General features: G+C 39.0%; 2 protein-coding genes and 1 pseudogene across 2 annotated transcripts; all 3 read right to left on the bottom strand.

Annotated features, from left to right (window-relative positions):
• Positions 1-47: 47 nt before the first annotated feature.
• On the bottom strand, positions 48-2,429 carry LOC146487002 (histamine H2 receptor-like). The gene has a single exon (XM_085090064.1). The coding sequence runs from the start codon at positions 2,427-2,429 to the stop codon at positions 1,299-1,301; it is 1,131 nt and encodes a 376-aa protein (XP_084946190.1). The 3' UTR covers positions 48-1,298.
• A 7,674-nt stretch (positions 2,430-10,103) lies between these two features.
• Positions 10,104-11,712, bottom strand: LOC146487001 (histamine H2 receptor-like). Its single transcript, XM_085090052.1, has one exon. The coding sequence runs from the start codon at positions 11,282-11,284 to the stop codon at positions 10,160-10,162; it is 1,125 nt and encodes a 374-aa protein (XP_084946178.1). The 5' UTR covers positions 11,285-11,712; the 3' UTR covers positions 10,104-10,159.
• A 130-nt stretch (positions 11,713-11,842) lies between these two features.
• Positions 11,843-14,668, bottom strand: LOC146487000 (D(1A) dopamine receptor-like; annotated as a pseudogene).
• Positions 14,669-17,669: the final 3,001 nt, after the last annotated feature.

The raw sequence follows: 17,669 nt of genomic DNA, 5'->3' as shown, positions 1-17,669 counted from the left end.
AGTGTGCAACACTGAACGAACTTGAATTGTAGAACTTTTATTATCCTACTGAAGCGTTTCGTTAGACTTTCGCTAACTTCATCAGGGAGTTGCTTTACAATTGATAGTTACATGCTTGTATATATACACAGAACGTGAACCATGCAACAAGTTTCCAGATTTTCGCACAGGAAACAAGTTACATGTTTTAGCAAGGAGTAACTGAGGCGTGTAGCACATGCGTGACATATTTGTAACATTACATAATTATGCGGAACGTAGTAATTTTGGGGGTTCATTAATCTAGTATAATTTTTTAAAAAGGCACTAGTGAGCAGCACACAGCAACGAAATACTCAAGGTTTATTCTCCGACAGGTTTTGTCTGCTAACTACAAACTTCATCAGGGAGTTTGATACAAGATTGCATGGGAAACTTGTTTATCGGCACACTACTGACTTTTACAATAAAAATCACATTTCCGTATACCCTGCAAGCAGAGCGTTTCTTTCTAGTAAATGTTTAGCATGTACGCAGGCGTTCACGTCTCTGGTATTTCGCGTAGGTTGGCCGGTGTTTAGCGTCCCCGAGGGCGCTAAACAAGCTAATCAAGCCATTAGCAGTGCGACGTAAACTTTCCACGGATATGGATTCTGGCCAATGTTTACTGAATCAGTCCCTAAGTAATCTACTGAGGTTATAGCCACCATCAGGGTAAAAATTCCTGTACAAGAAAAACGTTGTTTTAGTAACGCAAAGCCTGCTTAACCTTTCTTGAGCAATACATTAACAACTATGCTTTTTGAGGACGTGCTGCAAACCATATCATAAAAATATTTAGCCAAAAACTTAAAAAAAAAGGAAAACATACTATCATCAAAAGGTACTCCCCTAATTTCTCCTTCGGAGATCCAAAACCATTTTTGAACACACACAAAAAAGGTATCGATAGTTCAAAAGATTGCACATTGGGCGGAATAGAACTTGATAGTAACTTCTAACGCCTGGTCAAACTTCAGGCTGATGGATGGGTAGTTCCAAGCACGATTAATGGTCTAACCCAACTCAGTAGAATAAGAATCAAATGAAATGGTAGCAATAATCAATGCAAATGTTCCCTATAAGAACTTTTTGTGCAGCCCACCTCATTTCACAAAATGACGTTCAGCATGCGAAGTCAATTCATTCACGACTCATTCTTACAGCTGTGCTGAGCTAGTGTCTGTTAGGAGAAGTAGAAGAGACAAAAAAATCGTATCTTGGGTGGGCAAATGTCAGCTCTCAATGTTTCTTCGTTTCATGTGAGCAGGTTGGTCATATTATTTTGAAAGTTCTGGAGCCGGTCTTGTGTGCCGTATCGACTGAAGACGCACCTCTTTACTTTCCATTTCCGGAATCTCAGAGGTAAGCCTTGCTGAAATTGTGGAGCGGTGGCGTATTGTTGATCTAGGATCCGCAGCAGGTTTGAGAGAACGGAACAACTTCAGGTATGTGGCTTTGAAGCTTTTGTTACGGAATGCGAAAAGAAATGGATTGAGCGCCGAGTTAAGGTAACCAAGCATCAGGAGTACCACGTAAACTTTCCTGTGGTATGGCTTCCAGAGTTTAGTGCCATAAAGATCGGAGGCAATGCTAAAACAAACGTAAGGCGGCCAACAGAAGAAAAATGCTGCCAAAAACATGGAAGTTGTCTTAGCCGCTCTTAGGTTCTTTATGTAGACCTTCCTTTCGTCTTTGGAAGGGTGTTGACAGGCATGAGTACTGAGTCTGTTTCCGCCTCTATGGTGTGTGCAGGCAATGACGAAGACCAAAATGAAAAACATACAGGTAAGAAGAAGAGGCACGGTAAAGTTTATAAAACTGGTCATTATATTATACACCAGGGTAAAGGGAACCATGCAAAAGCCTTGGTATATCGGCTCTAGACCTTTTATCCGCCAACCCATGATGGGAAGAAGAGCCCATATGATGCTGTAGATCCAGATAATGCTTATGGCAATTAAAGCCCTTTTTTGCGTCATGAATACTTTACCGCGAAATCGTCTCAGAGGATCTTTGATGTTCTTGTATCGATCCACACTGATGGCCAAAAGGGTAAAAATGGAGGTGGGCACAATGGTGAGGTAGGCGGTGATAAATGTTACGCACATCATCTTTCCATGTTTCCGAAAGCCTTGAAGAAAAAGATACTCTATGTCGAACGGCATTACTAAAGTTGCTGTGAGAAGATCCGAGATAGCCAGGGATAACAGGAAGAGGTTTGTTGGATTGCTCCGAAGCTTTCTGTTTGCCAGTATAGCGTAACATACCAAGAAGTTTCCAACGGCTGCCACCACTGCAATTAAGATGTAACAAGTGGCAGTGAGGTACTGGAATGTGGGTTCGAAGAGGGTAAATCCTTGGCTTGATCGACGGAGAACGGTTGCGTTAAAGTGGGATGAGTTGTTCATGTTGGCACCCTGAAGACTCAGTTACGACAGATTTTTCTTGATTTCTCCAGACTGTTTTACCGGTTCTTCTTCACTCCTTTCTCTAGCGTTTGAGCTAAACGATATGTTGAGCAGTACCCCACTTCACAATTTTGAATGCAACTTACACCAATTAGGAAGCTTCTTATATGCTGATAATGATAGCTTGGTATTAGTTGCCATAGCTATTGTGTGATCTTCTCATATTACTGTTTTGTATTCAAGTCTAAATTAAACTATTCCAGACTTCCCTCATAGCGTAGAATTAGCGTTTTGCTCTCCTCTTTTTCTTTTCATGTGAGCATTTGTGCTTCTGTCAGCTTTCTTGCTGACCTGTATTTTATTTCTATTTGATACTGATGTCAACTGGCTGCCTGGCTCCGCTAGCCTCTATGGTTATTCCAGGCAGCCGGTACTATAATTGTTACTTTTAAAATTTTTTTTTTGTATTTTATTTTTGAGCAAGAGTGAGTACAAATATAGATTGATTGACTGATTTTAGTGTGTTCTGCATGATTGACAAAGAAGGCTAAATCGATACCGGACCGAAGTATTCTTTTCAATATGGCTTATTTTAGTCCACGAAAGCTTTCCCAAATTGTTAAAAGAAATTTTATTTTGCTGCTTAGTAAAGATAACACTTCTGGCTTGATTTTTAAGCGATGTAGGACTTAACTGTGAACATTGTTTATCTGATGGACAATTGATGGACGAAACAATACTACACATATTGTCGTTCGGTTAATTTTGTACTTTAAGCTTCAGGTTCTTAGTATACCACTATGATTGCAAAGGCTTTTTTTTATGAGAAGTATCAAATGTATATAGATCATGCAGCAATGATATTCACGTGTCTGATTGTCGGGAATTGGTCTTTTGATGTACAGATTGGTTTTCAATTGTAAGTCGAAAGTAATCATTTCGTGTACTCACGCCACTTCCTCAACCAATTATAAGAAGGAATACGAAAACCAATCGTGCCTTGCTGGCACGCGTTTTCGCGCTCGGCGGTGGTTGATGTATTTGCTTCGAGTTTTGCGGGACTGGTTCTCTGTGCTGGTTACCTCTGTTGAGATTTGCGAGATTAATTATTTGGTTTTTGTTTTCAACAATCAGTTGAAAACTACGCTAAAGTCGAGTAGAGTAAACGTATACAGTATTTCCTCTTACCTGTGATTGGTGGAGAATTGGATTACTTGCTGGAATGAGGTCAAACAGCTGGAGGTCATCCGGGAAATGAATAGAACTCAATATCATACTTCAAGTATTATTGCCGTATTACCTTCAAATTAAAGTAGACACTTCAAGGAGTACTTATGATGTTTCAGTCTGTTTTCTATTTTATTGGGTAGACCTAAAAAAGCATTTACTTTTATAACTAAATTATATCAATCGTTTCCTCAGTAAACAAGACCCGTGACGCACAGAAATTGTGAACATATCGTTTCCTCGAGCATGCACGTGCACATACAAGAAAGCATGAAACATAGTAACAGTGAAAAATAAAAGAAATATAGAGTAAAGAAAGAACGAAAGAAAGAAAGTAAGCAAGCAAGCAAGCAAGCAAGTAAGTAAGTAAGCAAGCAGGCAAGCAAGCAAGCAAGCAAGCAAGCAAGCAAGCAAGTAAGTAAGTAGGTAGGTAGGTAGGTAGGTAGGTAGGTAGGTAGGTAGGTAGGTAGGTAGGTAGGTAAGTAAGTAAGTAAGTAAGTAAGTAAGTAAGTAAGAACGACAAAAGAAAGAAAGGAACTTCAAATAGATGTACACAGGCATAGAGTAAGCGTATATTGGGATTTCCTCATTTATTTATTTTTGGTGTAGGGAACAAAGTTACAATATTATAATATTAATTTTGTATCACAAATAGAAAAGTACGTAAGAATAAGTAAAAATTAAATAGATCTTGTGTACATGATCGTAATACAAGAAACAACCATAAATTGAACATCCCAGCTTACACAAATCTGCTGTTGGCCAGAAATCGTTTCTATGTCGTGCAGTTACTCTGTGGAACGCTTGGAAAATTGCATCAGACTCTTTCTTTTCCCTGTGTTAACAGCATTCCGCTACGAAAATTCTCAGGAGATACAAGTGAAGACATTGGAGAGCTTTTGAGACAGTTGGATCAGGCAGATATCTCTTGCAAACTAACAAATTCGCAAAAAGCTGAAGTACTACCGCCTTGTTAACTGGGAACGCGAATGTTTTGTTCTCCTCATCACCACATTAAACAAACAAAACATATAATCAACTGTACGTGGCGCTGATAAAATATTTTCATTCGCAGTCGGATATTTGGCTGTCAAGACAACAAGTTCTAAATAAGAACTGAAACAATCTGAAAATGAAAGCGTAGCGCAATTCGCAAAGGAAATAAGTAGGCTCTGTCAGCGCTTAGATGTGACAGGCGAGCAAAACATAATTACTTTTTAAACGGCCTTAGACCTGAATTAAAAAACTACGTAATTTGCAACGACCATGAACTTTTCCCGAAGGAGAGACGTAAACCCCAAAGAAAAAGCCCTGAACAAGACGGAGGATATTTTGAGCGCATTAGCTTAATTAAGATCGACTGAAGAACCAAAAGAAGCTTCGTATTTTGTTTTGCTGTTTGGTTATATTTATACTGATAATCCAATGCAGATTACTGGAAAAACCAACCGCTAGAACGGAAGGAAGTTGCCCAGATAGTCAGGCGTAAACTTGAGAAGCAAAGTTACAATAATCACCGCAGAGATGGAAATGTAATTTGCTTTCATTGTGGGAAAAACGCCAAGTTTCACTGTTTGTCGAAGGCGCCGATATGACAATGTGAACTGCGACAATACCACTAAATGTACCTTTAAACATGCAGAGTTCAGAGCCGGAAAGACAGAAACTGCTGAATCGAATTTGGGCGAGTCTGTTGTCCTGAACAGACCAATGGAAAACTCTAGCGGATAACTGACTAAAATTGTATTGAAATGTTTGTTTTGTGAGATCACAGAAAAGTTCGAAACACATTAACAATCAAAGACACACAGAGAAACGAAGAGCCTATCATCAGTCGATGGTAGCCAGTAAATTCTCTGGCGGGAAATAGTAGTTTATCGCTACATTTAGCTGCAAATTGGCTCAAACGCAAGGCAGAGCAGGCAGAAATTAACACTGTGAATACCGGTGACAACATAAATTGTTTGAATGGCTCTAATAATCCCTGTGTTCGTGAAGAAATCGATATTTCCTAGAAACAAATACGTTGCAAACTTTCAAACGTGGGAAATCATAACGATAAAGATATTTTAAAATTCGACAAAGAACTGGAAGCGCCAAGAAGCGCCGTTATTGAGAATAATGTAAATGTCATACCTAAGAAAAGCGAAATTTGTTCCGCCGCAGAACATTTCTCACGATATGGACAAACCAGTAAGGACAGAATTGTGAAGGCCGCTAGTGATCGAAAAAATTAATAAACTAAAGCATACTGTAGTGACGTGCGAAGACAAAGTAGAACGCAAATTCACAAGATAATGACGTTACCTTCGAAACTAAAGCCATATCGTATTTGAGGGGCCATGTATTTTATGCTACCAGGTTTCGGTGAAAACTGAAATTTCTAGAGTCTTGACGACTGGAACAGAAAGATTAACGGAGCATAACGGAGACAAACAGTTTGCACAGATAAGCGAAAACTTAAAGTTACAGAAAGTTCATGCAACATTCTAAGTAATGTACATTCCTTTGATATAGACAAGTATCTCGATGCTGTTCAAGAAGGTTGGTGTACAAAAACACTATCACTATACTCCACTCGTAAATCGTTGATAAGAATTGGTAAGGTTGATAATTATAATGTTGTTGTAAATGTTTGTACTTGCCTTAAAAAATTATAAAAAAATCTCTTTACTTCTCAATCAGCTCTCGGTTTGTATTATAAGTTGTTCAAATGATTTCAATTCGTTTTGGGGATTTGACTCGCAAATGCGAATAAGCCTTGCGACTACATGCGAGATATACCCAGACTGAAATGGGGCATGGTATGTTAATAATCCATTATCATTTGATTCTTTCATCATAATTTCCTTTATATACTGGCTGGGCTTCCTTAAATCTTGACCTGATTTCACTTCACTTCAAGACTCAATATCAAGAGAAGCATTTCTCTTTAACTAGGGTACACTCTATGCAGTTGTTACCAACAACAGCAAGATCATTACACTATCGTCGCAGTGAATAAAGACAGCACATCAAAGAGCCCTATAAGTATTGGCGTATCAGCCGGAGCTGACCAGACTAGCAGTATTCAATTGCTACCAAAAAAGACAGATTGATCCCGATTGAATTAACTGTAGTTGATAACACAGAAACATTAACTACGAGAGCGGGAGCCTGAGACATGGGTAAAATGTATAACATGTACTCTAAAAAAGATAATGCGTACGGGAATCGACCCGATAACAACCCAATCTGCACTTCGATCAGTGAAGTGCTGTGATCAGCGGTTACAGCGGTTGTGTAATTTTTAATAGATTGTTAACGTAATTTTACTCATTTTAGCTTTATTACTCAGGGCTCCCATTGATAGTAGATCTGTTGTATGGTTTTCAGTTCAGTTTATCATCTACATTCACTAAATCCTCGTCACGATAACAAGAACTCTCTAGGCCTGAACTATCTTGAACTCTGAATCTTATTCAGTTAAGACGAAACATTTGTAATCTTTAAGTTAAATAATTATTACTTTCTTAAATAGTTGTCATACGCATTTTGATAATCTGATATCATCAATTCTGATAGTTGCCGGGAGTCGACTCCTCTGAAAGGGGGAATAATATGTAAGCGTATATTTTGGTTTTGTTTGGGATTTCCTCATTTTAATTATTTTTTGATGCAGGGAAAATATTTTTTTTCACAGTAATTCAGTATTCATTTGTATGCATCTAGGCAACACGCTGAACAAACTATCTTAACGAACAATTTCATTTAATATGGTAAAATCAAATGAATACCAGGGCTTCAAAACGATTGCTGCGATTGGTCGTCGCACTGAGCAAACCTAATAAAATGCTCTAGATCTCAGGAACTATACTGTGTGGAATCTGACGCCTGAGTGGATTGTAACGCCTGTCCAGTAACAATAGTTCTGAATGTTTCAAGTGTTTAAATATCAATGTTCACGTAATATAGTTCTCGAGGAAAGCTGGTATTTTAAGACTCCTGAAAAACACCACTTAAAACGTCAATGTTAAATCTGCCATTTGCTATATACCAATATTCAACCTCGAAACGAATCATATATTACCAGAAAGCATGACAATTAAGTAAACTTGAATGCCGACGTTTATTAATAGGGAGGCGGCTTGGCCTAGTGGTTACTGGGCGCCGGACTCGTAATCCGGAAGCTGCCGGTTCAAGTCCCGCTCTGACTACTTGGATTTGTTGAACGGTAGTCCCGTTTTGAAATCCAAGGCCACGCTTTGTAAATAGTTAACTGGGTTGCCTCCCACCAGTTGGGATTTTTAAGATATCTTATGCTCAGTTTGTATGTTTATTTCACTGATTTATAGTGTCCCCAATAAGCACTACAGAGCTCGATACTTCGACACTTTAATAAAATTATCTATTTTTGTTTATCTATGTGTAGCTCATATGCACTACCCCTCCCTACTGATATTTTTAAACCACTAATTAATCACGAAAGCTGCGGTGATGTATTCGAGTCGAGTTCTGATTGGTTTCCTGCGCTGTTTACGTCAGTTGTGATTTGCCAGATTAATTACTTTGATTTTGGTTTTACGACAATCTGCTCTTAAACGAGCACTGTTACGGCGATTTTGCTGCATTTGGGTCAAAAAACTGTTCAAATATTTGACAGAGAACCTGTTTGTTTTAACCTGAAATTACTCTTAGAACAGAAAAAATAAGGTTTTTCTCCTTGAAGAAAAACTATAACCAGTTTTTAGCGACTTTTCTAAACTGCACAGGAAAAATTTGAAAACGTTGGCCAATTTTTCAAGTTACAATCCAAATCCATCCACTCGGCCATCTGCAGCCAAACATAATAAATAATAGTTTCTGTGCACTTGCAGGGTTATTGTAAACAAAACTCAACCATTATTTTAACGACTGATGCCATTGAAACAGATAAGTTTTTCGGCTATTTATAGTGACACTAAAAATAGGTGACACTGTCCCTTTAAGTTGAATGAAGTACAGGTGTACAGTATTTCCTCTTACCAGTGATTGGTGGAAAAGTGAGTGACTTGCTGCAATGACGTCAAACAGCTGAGTGAGTTTATCCAGAAATCAATATAACTCAATATCATACCGAGTACTTTAAGAATTATTGTTGTCTTACCTTCAAATTGAAGCAACCACTTAAAGAGTACTTTCAGTTTTAAAAAACAATTCCTTAATATGATATATTACTGAGCAACAATGAACGAACTTGAATTGTAGAACTTTTATTATCCTACTGAAGCGTTTCGTTAGACTTTCGCTAATTTCATCAGGGAGTTGCTTTACAATTGATAGTTACATGATTGTATATATACACAGAACGTGAACCATGCAACAAGTTTCCAGATTTTCGCACAGGAAACAAGTTACATGTTTTAGCAAGGAGTGGCATGCGTGACATATTTGTAACATTACATAATTATGCGGGACGTACTAATTTTGGGGGTTCATTAATCTAGTATAATTTTTTAACAAGGTACTAGTGAGCAGCACACAGCAACGAAATACTCAAGGTGTATTATCCGACAGGTTTCGTCTGCTAACTACAAACTTCATCAGGGAGTTTGATTCAAGATTGCATGGAACTCTATCGGCACACTACTGACTTTTACAATAAAAATTACATTTCCGTATACCCTGCAAGCAGAGCGTTTCTTTCTGGCAAATGCCGGTTTAGCATGTACGCAGTCGTTCGCGTCTCTGGTATTTCGTGTAGGTTGGCCAGTGTTTAGCGTCCCCGAGGGCGCTAAACAAGCTAATCAAGCCATTAGCAGTGCGACGTAAACTTTCTATGGGTATGGATTCTGGCCAGTGATTACTGTATTTAACATAAAACAATCAGACCCTTTGTAATCACTGAAGTTATAGCCACCATTAGGGTAAAAATTACTGTACAAGAAAAAGGTGTTTTTTTAGTAAGGCAAAACCTGCTTTGCCTTTCTTGAGCAATACATTTAGAACTAAGCTTTTTAAGGAGGCGCTGCAAACCATATCATGAAAAGTTTTAGCAAAAAAATTAAAAAAAAGAAAACATACTATCATTAAAACGTACTATCCTAATTTATCCTTCGGAGATATAAAACCATTTTTGAACACACACACAAAAAGTAATCGATAGTTTCAATTGCAAAAGATTGAACATCGAGCGGAATAGAACTTGAAAGTAGCTTCTAAGGTTAAGAGTTTATTGACAAACGCCTGGTCAAACGTTGGCCTAATGGATGGGTAGTTCCAAGCAAGATAAATGGTCTAATACAACTCAGTAGAATAAGAATCAAATGAATGGTAACAATAATCAATGAAAATGTTTTGTATAAGAACTTTTCGTGCAGCCCACCTCATTTCACAAAATGACGTTCAGCATGCGAAGTCAATTCATTCACGACTCATCCATACAGCTGTGATGAGCTAGTGTCTGTTAGGAGAAGTAGAAGAGTGGGCAAATGTCAGCTCTTAATGTTTCTCCGTTTCATGTGAGCAGGATGGTCATATTATTTTTAAAGTTGTGGAGCCAGTCTTGTGTGCCGTATCGACTGAAGACGCACCTCTTTACTTTCCATTTCCGGAATCACAGAGGAAAAGCTTTGTGAAATTGTGGAGCGGTGGCGTATTGTTGATCTCGGATCCGCAGCAGGTTTGAGAGAACGGAACAACTTCAGGTACGTGGCTTTGAAGCTTTTGTTACGGAATGCGAAAAGAAATGGATTGAGCGCCGAGTTAAGGTAACCAAGCATCAGGAGTGCCGCGTAAACTTTCCACGGGTATGGCCTCCAGTGTTCTTCGCCATAGAATTTGGAGACAATGCTGAAACACATGTAAGGCGGCCAACAGAAGAAAAATCCTGCCAAAAACATGGAAATTGTCTTAGCCGCTCTTAGGTTCTTCATGTAGACCTTTCTTTCGTCTTTGGAAGGGTGTTGACAGGCATGAGTACTTAGTCTGTTTCCGCCTCTATGGTGTGTGCACGCAATGACGAAGACCAAAATGAAAAACACACAGGTAAGAAGAAGAGGCACAGTAAAGTTTATAAAACTGGTCATTATATTATACACCAGGGTAAAGGGAACCATGCAAAAGCCTTGGTATATCGGCTCTAGACCTTTTATCCGCCAACCCATGAAAGGAAGAAGACACCATATGATGCTGTAGATCCAGATAATGCTGATGACAATCAAAGCCCTTTTTTTCGTCATGAATTTTTTCCCGCGAAATCGTCTCAGAGGATCTTTGAGATTTATGAAGTGATCCACACTGATAACCAAAAGGGTAAAAATGGAAGTGGGCACAGTGATGAGGTAGGCGGTGATATAAGTTATGCACATTATCTTTCCATGTTTCCAAAAGCCTTGAAGAAAAAGAAACTCTATGTCGAACGGCATTCCTAAGGTTGCTGTGAGAAGATCCGAGATAGCCAGGGATAACAAGAAGAGGTTTGTTGGATTGCTCCGAAGCTTTCTGTTTGCCAGTATAGCGTAACATACCAAGAAGTTTCCAACGGCTGCCACTACTGCAATTAAGATGTAACAAGTGGCAATGATGTACTGGAATGTGGGTTCGAAGAGGGTAAATCCTTGGCTTGATCGACGGAGAACGGTTGCGTTAAAGTCGGATGAGTTGTTCATGTTGGGACCATGAAAACTTACGACAGATCTTTCTTGATTTCTCCAGACTGTTCTATCGGTTCTTCTTCGCTGCTTTTTCTTGCGTTTGAACTTAAAGATATGCTGAGCAGCGCCCCACTTCACAATTTTGAAGGCAAAACGGAAAAAGCAACTTAAACAGACTAGGAAGCTTCTTATATGCTGATACTGATAGCTTGTTATTAGTTGCCATAGCTATTGTGTGCTCTTCTTGTATTACTGTTTTGTATTCATATTTAAATTTAACTATTCTAGACTTCCCTCATGTAGCGTAGAATTAGCGTTTTGCTCTCCTCTTTTTCTTTTCATGTGAGCATTTGTGCTTCAGCTTTCTTGCTGACCTGTATTTCTATTTAATACCGATGTCAGCTGGCTTCCTGGCTCCGCTAGCCTCTATGGTTATTCCAGGCAGCCAGTATATCAATTATTACTTTTAATATTTTCTTTGTTGTTAATTTTATTTTTGAGCAAGAGTGAGTACAAATAAAGATTGATTGACTGATTTCAGTGTGTTCTGCATGATTGACAAACATGGCTAAATCGATACCGGACCGAAAAGATGATCAGTACTAGCTCAGCATTCTTTTCAAAATGGCTTATTTTAGTCCACGAAAGCTTTCCCAAATCGGTAAAAGAAATCTCTTTTGTTGCGTAGTAAAGATAACATTTCTGGCTTGATTTGTTAAGCGAGGTAGGACTTAACTGTGAACATTGTTTATCTGATGGACGAAACAATACTACACATATTGTCGTTCGGTTAATTTTGTACTTCAAGCTTCAGGATCTTAGTATGCCACTATGATTGCAAAGGCTTTTATGAGAAGTATCAAATGTATATAGATCATGCAGCAATGATATTCATGTGTCTGATTGGCGGGAATTGGTCTTTTGATGTACAGATTGGTTTTCAATTATAAGTCGAAAGTAATCAATTCTGATTGGTTGGGAAAACTCGCGCCGCCTCCTCAACCAATTTAAGAAGTAAAACCAAACTTAATCGTGCCTTGCTGGCACGCGTTTTCGCGCTCGGCGCTGGTTGATGGCCCTGTATTTGCTTCGAGTTTCTGCCGGAATTGCTCTCTGTGCTGTTTACGTCGGTTGAGATTTGCGAGATTAATTATTTGGTTTTAGTTTTACGACAATCAGTTGAAAACTACTCTAAGGTCGAGTAGAGTACAAGTATACAGTATTTCCTCTCACCTGTGGAGAATAGGCAGATTTAAAGCATTTAAATCTGTTACTACGTTAATTTTTTGCATGTCTGCTGTTATAAGTTCTTGTTAGTTTCTAAAGTGTTCCTTTATTCGTCTTGTCCCGCCTCGGTTAGTTTTGTAACTATTTGTGGGACATACTATTCATTCTGTTGTTTTTCAAATAAATGCTGCCACAAACATTGAAGTTGTCTTAAGCGATTTTAGGTGTCTTTTGAAGAACTTTGTTGCGTCTTTTGAAGGATGCCTTGGAGGTTCCTCTGTGTTGAACCCAGGGACACTTCTGTGGTGCTTCCGTGCAATGAGGTACATCCTGATGTGAAACACACAAGTGATTACCATAAGCACAAGAATAAATACAATGTACATAGAGCGGTATAGTTTGGTTGCGGGAAATGTGCAAAAGCCTTGGTGCATGGGCTCTAGATCTTTTACCCGCCAGCCCATGACGACCGGAAGAAGAGCCCACATGACACTGCAGATCCAGATTATGCTGATGACAATCAAAGCTCTTTTTTTTTTGTGTCATGGATTCTTTGTCGCGAAATCGTCTGAAAGGATCTTTGAGGTTCTTGTATCGATCCACGCTGATGACCAAAAGGGTTAAAATCGGGTTTGGCCCACTATTAAGGTAAAATGTCATGAATGTTACGCACATTATCTTGCCATGTCTCCAAGCGCCTTGAAGGAAAACAAACTCTATGTCGAAAGGCATTGCAAATGATACTGTGAGAAGATCCGTAACAGCTAGGGATAGCGGAAAGAGGTTTGTTGGATAGCTCCGAAGATGTCTGTTTGCCAGTATAGCAAAACAGACCAAGACGTTTTCAACGGCTGCCACCACTGCAATTAAGATGAAACATGTGGCGATGGTGTACTTGAATGTTGGATCGAAGAGGGAAACTGGTTCTTCATTTATGTAATTGGTTGAGTTGTTCATGTTGGCACCTTGAAAACTTACGACAGCTCTTGACTGTTCTATCGGTCCTTCTTCACTGCTTTCTCTTACGCTTGAGCTAAATGATTGCCGAGCAGCATCTAACTCTGTCAAAAGTTGAAGGCGAAACGGAAAAAGTAACAATTTACATGTTGATATTTCAGTTTATTGTTCAACACATTGTAGCACTACCTAAATATGATCATGGTACTACACTGAATATTGGTCATCCGTAGTCAACAGATATCCTGCGTTATTATTCAACGCATTGAAACTCTGCCTAAATGTGGTCATGGTGCACTCAATATTCGTCGTCCGTAGTCAACAGATATCCTACAATGTACGTAATTTCGTGTGTCGGGAAGAAAATGGACAAATAAAGGTCATCTCCAGCTTTTCTGCAATAAAACTATAATTTGTAATTAACGTGTTGAATAACAAAACAATATCCTGCTCTATCTTGTGGAATATCCCCTGATTTTAGCCAACTCGGCCTACGGCCTCGTCGGCTAAGTATCCGACGTTATTCCCCGCGATTTCACAGGATAATTGTTAACTATGCGTAATTTCGTGTGTTGGGGGCTAAATAGCAGAATAAAGATCGCCTCCAGCTTTCTGAAATAAAACTGGGCTTTGTTATAAATGTGTTGAATAATAAAACAATTATCCTGCTCAGTCTTGCTTATCAGGTGATATTCCGCCCGATATCGCAGGATAATTGTTAAGTGTCCTGCATGAATGTTGACTGATGACCTTAATCGATATCGGACCCAAAAGGCCATCGATACTAGCCAAGAATCAGTTCTTTTTAATATGGTAATTTTAGTCCACAAAACCTCTAAGGCTTCTCAGTGAGCTGTCTTCCCAAGTAAAGATAAGATTACTGACTTGATATGTAAACGATGTGTTACTAAACTGTGAACATATTTTTATCTCATTGATGAATTGTCGTTCGGTTATTTTTGCACCTCAAGCTTCACTGAGTTCATAGTGTACCACTTTAAAGGTCTATTTTGAGAAGCATCAAATATACGTAGGTCATGCAGCAATTGTATTAACGTATATTTGTCTTTTGATATACAGATTAGTTTTCAATTGTTTGTCGAAAGTAATTGCGTGTGCTTTGGCTTTCCAACTCGAGTGGCTTTATCAGATTTCGTTTTGGGATTGGTTAGGAAAAGTCACGCGACTTCCTCAACCAATTCTGCTAAGAAGCAAAACACAAAGTCAATCGTGCTTTGCTCGCACGGGTTTTCTCGCTCGGCGCGGGTTGATGTATACGAGTCGAGTTCTGATTGATTTCCTGCGCTGTTTACGTCAGTTGTGATTTGCCAGATTAATTACTTTGATTTTGATTTTACGACAACCTGCTCTTAAAAGGGCATTGCGATTTTGCTGCATTTGGTTCAAAACTACTCGAATATTTGATAAAGAACCTGTTTTTTTTTTAACTTAAAATTACTCTTACAAGGTTTAATCTCCGACCAGTTTCGTCTGATAACTACAGACTTCATCAGGAGTTTGATACAACATTGCATCGGAAACGTGTTTATCAGCAAACTACTGACTTTTACAATAAAAATCACATTCCCGTTTACCCTGGTAGCAGAGCGTTTCTTTCTGGCAAGTTTTTTTTTGGCATATAAGCAGTCGTTCGCGTCTCTGGTACTTCGCATTGGTTGGCCAGTGTTTAGCGTCCCCGGCCCGAGGGCGCTAAACAAGCTAATCAAGCCATTAGCAGTGCGACGTTAACTTTCCTCGGGTATGGATTCTGGTCAATGTTTACTGTATTTTACGTATAAAACAATCAGCGTTATGTTGTTCCTTTATACTTGAAGTTTCTGTACCGATAACCTTACGTGTAACTTGTCTGAACAATTTGTAAAAATACTTTAAGCTGACATTATCGTACATTTGTAACAACAATATATCATAATCTTCTTTATTAGTTATTGTAACTTATTCCCTTAGTTCTTTTTATTTAAATCTTTTAATTTGTTGGTTCCTCGACTGTTATTAATTTCTAGACATCATTATGCAATATGGAGACCAACTAGAAAATCGAATGGTTAACTTGGCCTCCATCCTCAATCTACCTTAAAATTTTCAAAGCAAACTAAACATATTTAACCATATAAGAATGTATTTAAAACACTCAAATTAATCTTGAGGAAAATAAAAGTTGTTGTTGTTGTTATCAGACCCTTAGTAATCACTGAGGTTATAGCCACCATCAGGGTAAAAATTACTTGACAAGAAAAGCGTTTTTTTTTTTTTAGCAAGGCAAAGACTGCTTAGCCTTTCTTGAGGAATACATTCAAAAGCAAACTTTTTTGAGGAGGCGCTACAAGCCATATCATTCAGCCAAAAAATTAAAAAAGGAAAACATGCTATCATTAAAAGGTGATTACCCCAATTTCTGCTTCGGAGATCCAAAACCATTTTTGAACACACACCAAAAAGTAATAAATCGCTCAAAAGATTGCACATTGAGCGGAATAGAACTTGAAAGTAGCTTCTAAGCTTAAGGGTTTATTGTCAAACGCCTGGTCAAACGTTGGCCTGATAAATGGGTAGTTCCAAGCAAGATAAATGGTCTAATACAACTCAGTAGAATAAGAATCAAACGAATGGTAACAATAATCAATGAAAATGTTTTCTACAAGAACTTTTCGTGCAGCCCACCTCATTTCACAAAATGACGTTTAGCATGCGAAGTCAATTCATTCACGACTCATCCTTACAGCTGTGATGAGCTAGTGTCTGTTAGGAGAAGTAGAAGAGGAAAAAAATCGTATCTTGGGTGGGTAAATGTCAGCTCTTAATGTTTCTCCGTTTCATGTGAGCAGGATGGTCATATTATTTTGGAAGTTCTGGAGCCGGTCTTGTGTGCCGTATCGACTGAAGACGCACCTCTTTACTTTCCATTTCCGGAATTTCAGAGGTAAGCCTTGGTGAAATTGTGGAGCGGTGGCGTATTGTTGATCTCGGATCCGTAGCAGGTTTGAGAGAACGGAACAACTTCAGGTACGTGGCTTTGAAGCTTTTGTTACGGAATGCAAAAAGAAATGGATTGAGCGCCGAGTTAAGGTAACCAAACATCAGGAGTACCGCGTCAACTTTCCACGGATATGGCCTCCAGTGTTCAGCGCCATAGAGATTGGAGGCAATGTTAAAACACACGCAAGGCGGCCAAGAGAAGAAAAATGCTGTCAAAAACATGGAAGTTGTCTTAGCCGCTCTTAGGTTTTTTATGTAGACCTTTCTTTCTTCTTTGGAAGGGTGTTGACAGGCATGAGTACTGAGTCTGTTTCCGCCTCTATGGTGTGTGCGGGCAATGACAAAGGCTAAGATGAAAAACACACAGGTGAGAAGAAATAAAGTAATGTTTATAAAATTGGTCGTTAAAGTATACATCAGGGTAAAGGGAATCATGCAAACGCCTTGGTATATCGGCTCTACACCTTTTATCCGCCAACCCATGAAAGGAAGAAGAGACCATATGATGCTGGAGATCCAGATAATGCTGATGACAATCAAAGCCCTTTTTTGCGTCATGAATTCTTTACCGCGAAATCGTCTCAGAGGATCTTTGAGGTTCTTGTATCGATCCACACTGATGACCAAAATGGTCAAAAAGTCGGTGCGTGTCATACTGAGGAGGACGGTGATATTTGTTACGCACATTATCTTTCCATGTTTCCAAAAGCCTTGAAGGAAAAAAAACTCTATGTTGAACGGCATTCCCAAAGTTGCTGTGAGAAGATCCGAGATAGCCAGGGACAACAGGAAGAGGTTTGTTGGATTGCTCCGAAGCTTTCTGTTTGCCAGTATAGCGTAACATACCAAGAAGTTTCCAACGGCTGCCACTACTGCAATTAAGATGTAACAAGCGGCAATGATGTACTTGAATGGTGGTTCGAAGGGGGTAAATCCTTGGCTTGATCGATGGAGAACGGTTGCGTTAAAGTCGGATGAGTTGTTCATGTTGGGACCATGAAAACTTACGACAGATCTCTCTTGATTTCTCCAGACTGTTCTGTCGGTTCTTCTTCGCTGCTTTTTCTTGCGTTTGAACTAAACGATATGCTGGGCAGCGCCCCACTTCACAATTTTGAAGGCCAAACGGAAAAAGCAACTTAAACAGACTAGGAAGCTTCTGATATGCTGATACTGATAGCTTGTTATTAGTTGCCATAGCTATTGTGTGCTCTTCTTA

This window comes from Pavona decussata, unplaced genomic scaffold (genome assembly GCF_977016875.1).
Source record: "Pavona decussata unplaced genomic scaffold, jaPavDecu1.1 SCAFFOLD_19, whole genome shotgun sequence".
Taxonomy (NCBI): Eukaryota; Metazoa; Cnidaria; class Anthozoa; order Scleractinia; family Agariciidae; genus Pavona; species Pavona decussata.
The sequence above is the reverse complement of the archived record's forward strand: the minus strand, read 5'-3'. Positions and strand labels throughout refer to the sequence as shown.

Bases quoted from the DNA above. Each gene is read 5' to 3' on its own strand.
- LOC146487002 (XM_085090064.1), bottom strand. From the start codon at position 2,429: ATGAACAACTCATCCCACTTTAACGCAACCGTTCTCCGTCGATCAAGC.
- LOC146487001 (XM_085090052.1), bottom strand. From the start codon at position 11,284: ATGAACAACTCATCCGACTTTAACGCAACCGTTCTCCGTCGATCAAGC.